General features: G+C 40.6%; 1 protein-coding gene and 1 long non-coding RNA gene across 2 annotated transcripts; one reads left to right on the top strand and one right to left on the bottom strand.

The window, feature by feature from the left end:
- LOC118782651 lies at positions 1 to 518 on the top strand. The gene is made up of 3 exons (XR_005005173.1): positions 1 to 20; positions 264 to 326; positions 465 to 518. It is a non-coding gene; the product is annotated as an uncharacterized LOC118782651 (long non-coding RNA).
- A 5413-nt stretch (positions 519 to 5931) lies between these two features.
- Positions 5932 to 10300, bottom strand: LOC118783509 (adenosine receptor A2b-like). Its single transcript, XM_036537418.1, has 2 exons — positions 9978 to 10300; positions 5932 to 6706 (listed from the first exon to the last, which is right to left on the bottom strand). Exons 1-2 carry the CDS (start codon positions 10295 to 10297, stop codon positions 5974 to 5976), a joined length of 1053 nt encoding a protein of 350 aa, XP_036393311.1. The 5' UTR covers positions 10298 to 10300; the 3' UTR covers positions 5932 to 5973.
- Positions 10301 to 10444: the final 144 nt, after the last annotated feature.

Raw genomic sequence — 10444 nt, 5'->3', positions numbered from 1 at the left:
CAGTGGTGAGGTTGTTTATGGTAGGTTCAGCTTTTTGTTCATATGTAATTACGCAGGGTTTTTTTTTTTTGTGATGTTAGTCACAAGCTCTTCCTGTCTCAATACCATATATTATATCCCCACATTATGGGGAAATTTCCTTTTGTTTTACCTTTATCAATCTGCTGTACCTACGTGGTCTAAGGATGTTTATCCCTTTTACTGTGTATATTTGCTTTTAATACTGTATTGGTCTTCTTATTTGAATCATTCTGATTTTCCAGAAAACGATGTATATGATCCAAACAATATGCCTCCTGTCCAAACTGCACCCACTAGTCAGCTAGGTAAGATACTAAGAAATTCATACTGTTTTCATTGAGCAGGCCATGGTATGAGTGATGATAAAATAAGATTAATATTAATTTGATATCACCTCAGGTTTTGAATGTGGAGTGTCCAAAATTACATTTTTTTTCCCCCAGAAATAACCAGCCATAGCAACAGAGAGCAGCTGAACACTAGAAAACCATACTATGGTAAGGCATTTATATAAAACCCTTTGACTTTGCTTCCACTTTGTCAAGCTGTGCTGATGTTTTCAGGCCTGCTGTTATGTCTTTCAGCCAATCAGGCAGAGATCAACAAACAGGCCGAGGCTGCGAGGAAGAGGCGTAACCAAAGTAAGTCTGGGCTTTATACTGCCCCTTTATTTGACTGCAGACTTGTCTGATGATGTAGGATGTTTAAGCTACCAGTACCATTTCATTAGCTTGATTTTGGAGCCTCAGTGGAGTGCAGCCATACTACCCTATAGCCGTCCCCTGCCAAAGAATTGAAGGGAAATGGTGCTGTGGTGGTTAGCATTGGCGAGACAGTAGGGGGCAGTGTTTCCTCTGGAATAAGTAAAAAACAAGAATCTGCCTGTGCAAGGACAGGGACACTGGTCTTCAGGAGGTGCCATCTGTCAGTTGAGGTGAAACGGGTGTTATTTAAAATTCTGTGGCACACAGTCAGCAGGGAGGCACCAAGAGCGTTCTTTGGTACCCTAGCCTAACTGTCGATCTGGCCATCTGATCATTCCCCGCTTCAAATGGCCAAAATAATGCTTTGCTTCTCAACTGATGTTTGGGGTTCCTGGTGCAAAATGGCCACTGTGCTGCATGGCGGTGGGTGTTCGGCATTGACAGTTTGTATAGTGAGTTTGTTACTGTACTGTTACTGTTTGTGACTTGAGCTCTTGGAACAGCAAGAAAGACACAAGAAAGTAAAATGCAAAATCAGTTCACTTAAAATATGTGAGTGAGATTACTCCAGTCTCTGTCGCTTTCATTTTCTTTACAGCGAGCTTTTGGAGAAGGAAACCCAAAGAGCAGAGTAGGTAATTTTCCTTATGAAATAACCAAGATAAGTGTATGACTTTCAAAAACACAATGATTAAAGAAATAGTATGAGTAAATATTACAAAAAATATTTTAGAAAGTGTCTTAAAAACAACAGCTTTAAAGGAATTTCTCACTTCTTCTGTCTTGGACTAATATGTTGCATGAATATAGACTGGCACAGTATGTTAGGACTTGTGTTTTGTTTGCATTTTTGATGGTGCTCTATTTGTGTGCTTTATTTTTCAAGCAGGACTTCAGTATGAAAACCCAATATACGCCAACAGCGCTGAACAACTGCATCAGCTCTAGGAGATGGACACAAAAATGTTTTTTTTTTTTTTGTATTTTATGTGAGATCTCAGATGTTATTTAATAAGCCATAAAGTAGATATCTGAAAAAAAGTGTTCTGTATTCTGGAATGTTGCTATTTAAATTTTACTGGTTAGTAGTATGGACACATCCAAAGCACCAGTGTTTTCAGTGAGTTCATTTGTCATTACACAGACAATCTACTGAATGATCATAACTCGCCTACTGCGTTAGACTGTGAGAAAGTCCAGTACTCTCTGGGTGAGCGGAAACAGTACCCCATTGGCTAAATGCTGTACTGTGTGGTTTTGAATTAATACACTGGCAGGCTGGGGGTGTCTTAAATTTGATATGGGATACTGACCTTTTCACACACTTCTCTATATAATACTATTCAATGTTCCTCACTGATTAGGTTCAGGTATGGTGAGAACCATGCCACAAACCTCATTTTGTTAAAATATGGTACTCCTCTCGTCCTACAGTTCACAATGATGCATTGAATATATGATATTTTGTAAATGGTAAAATAGGACATGGAATTATATAAGAATAACTTAATGTTGGTACTATGAGGGACCTGACAACTGAAGAGGTTTTTTGCTTTACTAAAGACTTTTTGGAGCATCAGAAAGTGTATAAATGACTCCTCAGATATTTGCCTTTTTGGAAATGTAAGTGTTTTACATGTTTCAGACATATATGAGTGTTTTCAGTTCTGGCTTCTGTTGGTGGTCAGTAATAGTGAAAAATGTCTTTGGTATTTATAGCAGTAAATGGGCTAGAAAGGTTGTTAATTTAAATCAGCCACTATCTTTCAGCCTCCTCTAGGGGGCAGTGGCAAGGCATTGTTCAATTTTTAAACATGATTTCTTCCCAGGGTGTTGTTGCATAATTTTAACAGAAGAGGGCAATTCTGTGCAATATTTCTGGGTTTACTATACATCTAAGGGAATAAAATATAATATTACTATATTTGCTACATAAGCTTTACGTAGTCTATGCTACAAACATGTCATATTAGTGGAAATATAATATGATACACAGTAATACATTACAAGGCATTAATACATTACTGTACTGTTAATGTACTGTATCTCGCCTTCTACAAACCTGCAGGCAGTATCAGACATATATTTTTTGCATATTTATTTGTAATTTAATCATTCTATGCCATTGACTACACGGTAGGTCCATCCAAACACTTATCCTGGATTTTAAAGGTAACACAGAGAAGTAAAAATAAGGAAGGAATACGAGGAAACAATACTGTATGAACATTCTCCCAATATTTCACAAATCAGTTAACATGAAAAGAAGAGCACTAAAGAAAAAATGTACATTTGCATCTGAAGTTTCCTTCATCTGATTTCACCTTATTTTGATGTTGTTACAGCAAAATACAGTATGAACACAAGTCCAAAAACGGGTCCAAAAAGCAGCTTTATTCCCTTCCTCTTGAGAATTAAATTTTAATAAGATATAATTTACTTTATTTGATTCCATCAGGATAAGAATGAAAAATGAGCTCTGTGTATGCTGTAAGTCTGAGCAGACTGAATTCATCTATTGTTCATGAGCCCATTAAAACCAGGAGCCAATATTGCCTCCGGTGAGTGAACCTATAACTACACATTTACCTCTGTAGACACAGGCATCTTTAGATGGGTTATGCCTGGCACAGCAAAACCAATGTGTATTGTTCAGGGCTGGCAAAAAAGAGTATTTTTTACTGTGTCAGTCAGACAGATTTTATAATATAACATGTAATTATAGCTAGGTGTTTTTCGGAAAAGCACCAGCAGTACCTTTTAATTTTACCCTTAGCAAAAAGTCCCATTTGACTAAAGATAAAGCAGGAGTTGGCTGAATCTGGAATAATCCTAATGCCTCTACATGTTATCAGCTAGTCAATTTAGGAGGTCTAAATGCCACAAGTAGTGCAGTTACCCTGATGAAAGCACATGTATTCGGTAAAATATTTTCAAAATTCCGTAACAAAGCAAAGAAAGGTTTCAATACCTAATACGTACAGAAATATATATGAAAATGAATGACAGTATAAAGATGCAGAGAATGTATACGTGTAAGCACAGTGCCAACAGTGTGCTTACTGAAACGCAGTGTTCAGTAAAGCCTATCTCCCCAGGGAAACACTTCCTAAAGACTGTGGCTGATGTGGGTGTAGTCAGAGTTTAAATGACAGATGCTGACAGGGGTGAAGGAGGGGAGCCATCGCCCCCCTCTTATCACAGCTGGTGTCTGGACAGAGGAGGGGATAGGGCGGAGGTTTGGCAGCACAGACCTAAAAAAAGCAACACAATGCTGGGCACACAGCCGGAGAGTTTCAGAAACGGAAAACTGCAGGCTTTTCATTCTCAGAAACATGATTTAACGCTGGAAGTGTGCATAAGCTTGCTGCAACATTACTATCACGTAGCGGACACTCTGATCCAGAGTGACTTACATAAGTTACAAATTTTATCCATTTATGCGGCTGTATGTTTACTCGCACAACATTACAGCAGCAGTGTCCCGGCAGGGAATTAACATACGATGCCCCAAAATGTCGCTTTTTGGGGAAGGGTATATTTTTAAAAATCCCAAATCTAATAAGCACCTGTGTCAAATGAAACCTGTTGATAAAAGAATACTGTGGTTACTACCCCCCTTTGGAATTTGCCTAGCTGTGTCAAATGCAAACAGTGAAAATATGTACTAAATCAAAGTCTGCAAGGGCAGTTTTCTCTATGCTTCACTCCCATACATATGCTACACTCTAAGTCATTTTCTGGAGCAGTTGCTTGTAGAACTGTGTCACATGTCTTTTTTTTTTAAGTGGAGGAATACTCAGGACTGGCTCAAAGCCAAAAAAGACAAAATCCTTCTTCTTTAGTGACTGTCCTTGACGAGTGGTAATTTCATTTAATTATGTTTTCTCTGTTTCAGCGTTGCCTGGACAAGTTAGCTACCAAGTGTTCTCTTTGTTCAGTATCTATGCAACAGCACAACAAAGACAATTCACCAAAGCATTTTAAAAAGCACACTATGGTACAAAGGAACAGACAAACATCTTAAAGTTGTTTTTGCTCTTCCATTACATTATTTAATTTACCTAGTAATTACAGGAAATGCATCATACATTTTACACTTATTGTACAGTAAAGTCCTTTACTGTACAGTCTCGATAAGGTTGGCTTTCTGTTCCATTGGATGTCATCATTTGTAGTTTGGAATGTTAACTCCACACAAGTATAAAAACAAATATTTGTCTGCACATCAATTGCTTTGTCAGGAAGTGGTTATCTCTTGTCAAGTTTACACTGGTGTGAGGTACACACAGTTGTAGTGTCGTCCGCAGTGTTTTCTCAATAAAGTGGTTTAGTGGTGATTGTGGTAAAAATGTTTCAATTTTGATTTGGAAAAGGGACGTAAGTGTGGGGGTGATCTCTCCCAAATTCTGGCTATAACAGGTGCATTTTGGAAAAATATGTGAGCCATTTCAGATACGTGCATATGCAGTATGCATAATGAGTATGACCTATTGAGTTTAATATGCTTCCCTCCAGTTTAAAATAAAAACTGAACCATAATACATACTTTGAAATACTGAGGTATTGAATGAGCCTGTTTTACTAATTTGACCAGTCAAAGTTATGGTTTATCCAAACCCTCACAGGTCAACACAAGTGTTTGAATTACAAATCCACTTACATTTACTGGTAGTGTAAGATATGTCCACATATGTTTTCATGGATATGTCTTTCCCATGACATGATGAAAACAATACTTCTTCCTTTTTCACTGTTTGTGACTGTGGTATTTTGTGGCATGGAGCTCAATTAAGATCCAGTCATGGGTGATACAAAGATTAATGTACATTGGCATGTCAGGTACAGTATTAGCTGCCATTTTCCACAGGCATTATGTCTGGTTTAGTGCAATAGTCTTTAAGTCCATGGTTTAAATTTTTTTTAAAAATTCAAGGATATCCCCTAAGGAGCGTGGTTTCACTTCACAGTACCGTATATATATATATCCAGTTGGAACACAACAACTATAACACAGAACACCTGCAGCACCAAATACACTGTATACGCTTAGGGTTCATGGAAAAATAACCTAAAAAAGGAAAAATGCACAAAAACAGTCAGGCCAACCCTTCAGAAAGTACACTGGAGGCATCACCCTCTCGACATATAATTTAAATTGCACATCACATCTCATTGTTCTAGAAGTGTTTCTCAAGCGGGCTGGCATTCGAAAACAAGATAATTCAAATAAAATGGTATAAAAACCCTACAGTATGGGATCTACAGTGGTGGTGCAGCTGGTCGGGTCCTTGCTGTGCGAGCTGCTGCTGGAGCTGAAGTCCCGGTCGACCGCCCGGCACAGGAGCCGCCTGGAGAGGATCCGGCGGAAGGTGTTCCGGAAGTCCTGGATGCGGTAGGCGTAGATGATGGGGTTGACCACCGAGTTGGCGTGGGACAGGACGATGGCCAGGTACATGACAGAGGGTGGCTTGTGCAGCCGGCTGTAGAAGACCGTCAGGCAGTTGAGCACGTGTACGGGCAGCCAGCAGAGGGCGAACAGGCCCACGATGATGGACAGCGACTTGGCGGCGCGGATCTCGCGCTGCAGCAAGCTGTGGGACCCGGCCCCGCTCCCGCCGCCGCCCCCGCCGCTGCCGCTGTCCGGACATTTCTGCTTGATGCGGTGCAGCTGCTGCCGCGCCACGGCAAAGATCTTGGCGTAGATGACCAGCATGATGAGCAGTGGCGGCAGCACGCAGCCGAAGAAGTTGACGTAGACCATGTAGTGCATGTCCACCACGCTCTCGAAGTAGCAGTTCATCTGGCAGCTCCGGGCACCGGCGCTCGCGTTCCGCGCGCCGCTCGCGTTTCCATGGACGCAGTGCGCCGACTGCTTCTCGTTCCACCCCAGGAACGGGATGAGGCCGATGGCAAGGGACAGGATCCACAGGAGGGCGATGATCTCCCGGGCTCGCCTGCCTGTCACTATCTCCTTGTACCTGGTAAGGTGAGGGGGAAGCAGATTTGAGACTGGATGACCTTGTTCTGTCCAAACTCCAGACATGACAAAGCTCCTTATTCAAGAGATATTCAGGGCAATTTCATTTTAAGCTTCTGCATGGGTTTGTGTTTTTTTGTTTTTAACTGATAAGTAAAGCTCTTTAAAGAGGCTTCTGGGCTTTTCTCAGTAGCCAGTGACAGGGTTAAATAGACTAATCCTGTCTTGATAACAGCATATTGGCATGTCTCTGGCTAATTCCTGATCTCATGATCCCTGCTGTTTTTTTTCTGTTTCCACCTGGTTACCTTGAAAACCTTGAAAGGCCAAAGAAGCATCGATAGCATCACTGGCACTGTGTATTGTTGCATGGCAAGAAAGATGAACAGATGTTGGAAAAAGGACACCGTCCCTAGCCAGTGATGTGTAAATTAACTGACCTATTACAGGGTTACAGTATGGATTGTAGTTTGTGAACCTCGTACGAGAGGATTTTTAATACTTTCCTATGTGGCACGTCCTCTATTTATAGACTACACACAGGCTCTGCCATGTCAATGCACCCATGAGTTAAAGCCAAATATCTTGTTGCACATTACACAAATATCATTCAGAAGACTTTTGGTTTGAATATCTTTGTAACATGTCATCATCATGCACAATGAAGTCTTATCGCACACATAAAATGATGTCTAATAATGCGCTCTCCTGCATTTCTGTATGCTCATGCTCAACTTATTATTCTGAGTCATTAGGATGAATAATTTATACCATGTTTTGTCATGTGAATTGCTTTTCACATGCAAATTTGAGGACAAATGTTTTATGTTGAATTAATTATGAGCATGGTGATTTAATGCACCTGTATCCGCACAACCATAGAAGGCATTGTGTGCAGACCTGCATATTTAGTTTGACAAAGCCATACAGTTCTCTCAAAGAGAGGATGTTCAGTCACGCCAGTCAAAGGGCAGAACCAACGGGTCTCCCACACAATGCAGCCGTCTTTCTCACCAGTGTAAAACGGAAGAGACCATACTGACCACCTGCAGCATCTTAAGCAGCTGAGCACTTAGAATGGTCACTGAAAGTGCATAATTTTACAAGTGTAAGAGTAAAAAATGCACAAGACAGCTTGCTCAGTTGCCTTCCCCTTTAGCCACGAAGATGGCATTGGTGTTGCTCTAGCGGTGACACACACCTGTAGATTTTTCATGTGCAACACTGACTACCAACTAACACTTCTCACCAGCCCCTCCTCCATGCTCGAACAACTGCTCTAGGCCTCTCTCACCTGGACCACATTCAGAGTCCACGTCTCCTTTAAAACACTGGAACTGGTATATAGTGTGGTACGTTTTCCAATCCTTTCACAACCCTCCAATCAAAAGTATATCAATAGCGATATACTCCTGTTCTCTTTCCCCACAACTGCCCACACTGCCCCAACTGACAGAAAGGGGTAACTCTCTTTCATCTTGTCTCTGGCCTCTCAGTGGATAAATGGGCTACCCATAATCTGCATTAGAGAACTACCCATCTTCAATGGTGTTTTTTTTACAGGACTCCTCACCTTTATGCTATGCCTGGGTTCCTCTTAACACAGATCTGTCCTGAGGTGATAAAATTTGACCGAGACAGCTGACAATGGCACCACTAACAGTCTATACATTGACCAGATATACAGCTCAGCGTGCCTCAGTTTAAGTTCTGCCTCTGTGACTGTTAAAGCTGTAAGGATTCTGATTTGTTGATCCATCATGAACATTCTTGAAGGGGGTGTGGTATAAAAGATAAAGTCCATAGCTTCCGCAGCAACACAGACAAGTACTGCAACCTTCCATTGCCAACCAGAGCCTCCTAGATGAGGGATGGAAGGTTTGTGGGTGCTGAACATCTTATGGAAATATAGAATATATCTACTAGGACCACACTGGGCTGACGACAGCTTATTTGTGCTGTATGATTAAGATCTGTGATTACTTAGATTTTAATTAGACAAAATAAGTCAGTAACTGAATGCCATTGTCTCTGTTCTCACACCTAATCACTCTGTTTTGTATTGTGCACTTCCGTGTCAGAATATTCTGTTAATCACCCTGGATAAAGGGACCTGTGGAATGAATCAATACCACTATAAGATGCAGAATCCGTATCCTGTAATCAAGATATTCATTAATAATTCAACTGTTTGCTCAAAGAATGTGCGCCGCAATTTGCACATGGGAAGTAACTGTTGAACTTCGGAGCACCGTTCATTGACAGAAAACCACATGCTATGCTTCATTTTTAACCTTTCATGCTCTAACCATACATGTCGGACATTTACAGACCAAAAATTTGGAATGTGAGTTAGGCTACTGGGGAGGACTGTAAAACCACTCATTCACCTTGGAAAAATAAGTTCCCATGAATATAAATCAATGTCCCATTATGTGAAGACTCCCCAAACACCTCTGATGGTTATGTAATCAGCAGGGTTAAAGTGGCGCTTCGTGTTAACTGCGCACTGTAAGATTGGCAAGGACAAACTGCACATTTTGCTGTAAAACTGTTCCTGCATGCTTTTTAAAGAGCAAACAATCCTTGATTTGGACATATATACACATAAATTGCCCTTTATGTTATCAGAAACTCTTCACCCTAAATGCAGGCCCAAATAAATAAACACAAGAGACCTCTGGAGAGAATCCCCTTTTGTAATGTGTTTTTCATGAGAAATAAATTGGTCATTGGCAGGGCTCCTTCACATTTTGGGATGGCTGGTGCACATACATATTTCCCCTGTTGAGATAACCACTAAGGCATATTTGCACTTTTAAACCCTAGATTGTACTGAGATATCGTTCATTTGTGGTGAGCTGTTGTGTGCTATTCTGATCTTCCTTTAAGACAGCATGTGATAATACAAACATGTCGTGTGCTGTATTATAGCTCTTATTTCCCAACATAATTGATGGCTGAAATGCATTTTGTTGATTGTTTATATTATTATTATTATTATTATTATTATTATTCAAGTCTTCTACCATCCTCGTGTTCAAACACTCCCAATTTACATGCTTGAGTTAGACTTACAGGTCAAATGGAATCATGAGTCTATCAACAAGACCAACACTGTTCCCAATTTGTCTATTTGGGCAAATTCAAATTTGCAGCTGAGCGCGTTCAAGGAAAAACTTTGAATGTGCGTAAATATGTAACCTATTAATGGGTTCAAATGAAAACATACTCAGCCGTGGGGGGAAAAGAACACGAAAATATACACTTACCTGAGGGGAATATTTACGGCCAAGTACCTGTCAACGGCTACTGCGAGGAGGCTAAATATTGAGCTCTGGGTCAGCACCAGAACAAAACAGGCTAGGAAAAGGCAACCGTAGAAGTCCGACTTAATACCAATGCTGATGGTGATGGCAAACGGGATGGCTAAACAGCCGACCAGTATATCAGCCACTGCCAAGGACACCAAAAAATAGTTCGTGGCGTTTTTCAGCGTAGCATTGGTGGCAACAGCCAAGCACACCAACACATTGCCGGCGATGGACAGAACAGCAATAATCAGTTCAATGATAATGTAGAAAGTATTCATTTCCGATAAGTACATACCGGAGAAGAATATTTAGGTTAAATATTACAACTACATTAAGAAATATTTTTTTGTCTCGCGAATTATGCGTGTAATCCTTTTGGAGGAACGTCCGGTGGAAACTCCTGACGGTCAGTTCAAATTTATTTT

The sequence above is a fragment of the Megalops cyprinoides genome, chromosome 9 (genome assembly GCF_013368585.1).
Source record: "Megalops cyprinoides isolate fMegCyp1 chromosome 9, fMegCyp1.pri, whole genome shotgun sequence".
NCBI classification, from domain to species: Eukaryota; Metazoa; Chordata; class Actinopteri; order Elopiformes; family Megalopidae; genus Megalops; species Megalops cyprinoides.
Note: the sequence above shows the minus strand (reverse complement) of the source record. Positions and strands in the feature narration are given on the sequence as shown.

What these genes read in the sequence shown, in the direction of transcription:
- LOC118783509 (XM_036537418.1), bottom strand. Translation starts at nt 10,297, where the DNA reads ATGAATACTTTCTACATTATCATTGAACTGATTATTGCTGTTCTGTCC. An exon ending in GCCGTAAATATTCCCCTCAG is followed by an intron (nt 6,707 to 9,977) that starts GTAAGTGTATAT and finishes TCACCTTACCAG; the next exon opens with GTACAAGGAGATAGTGACAG.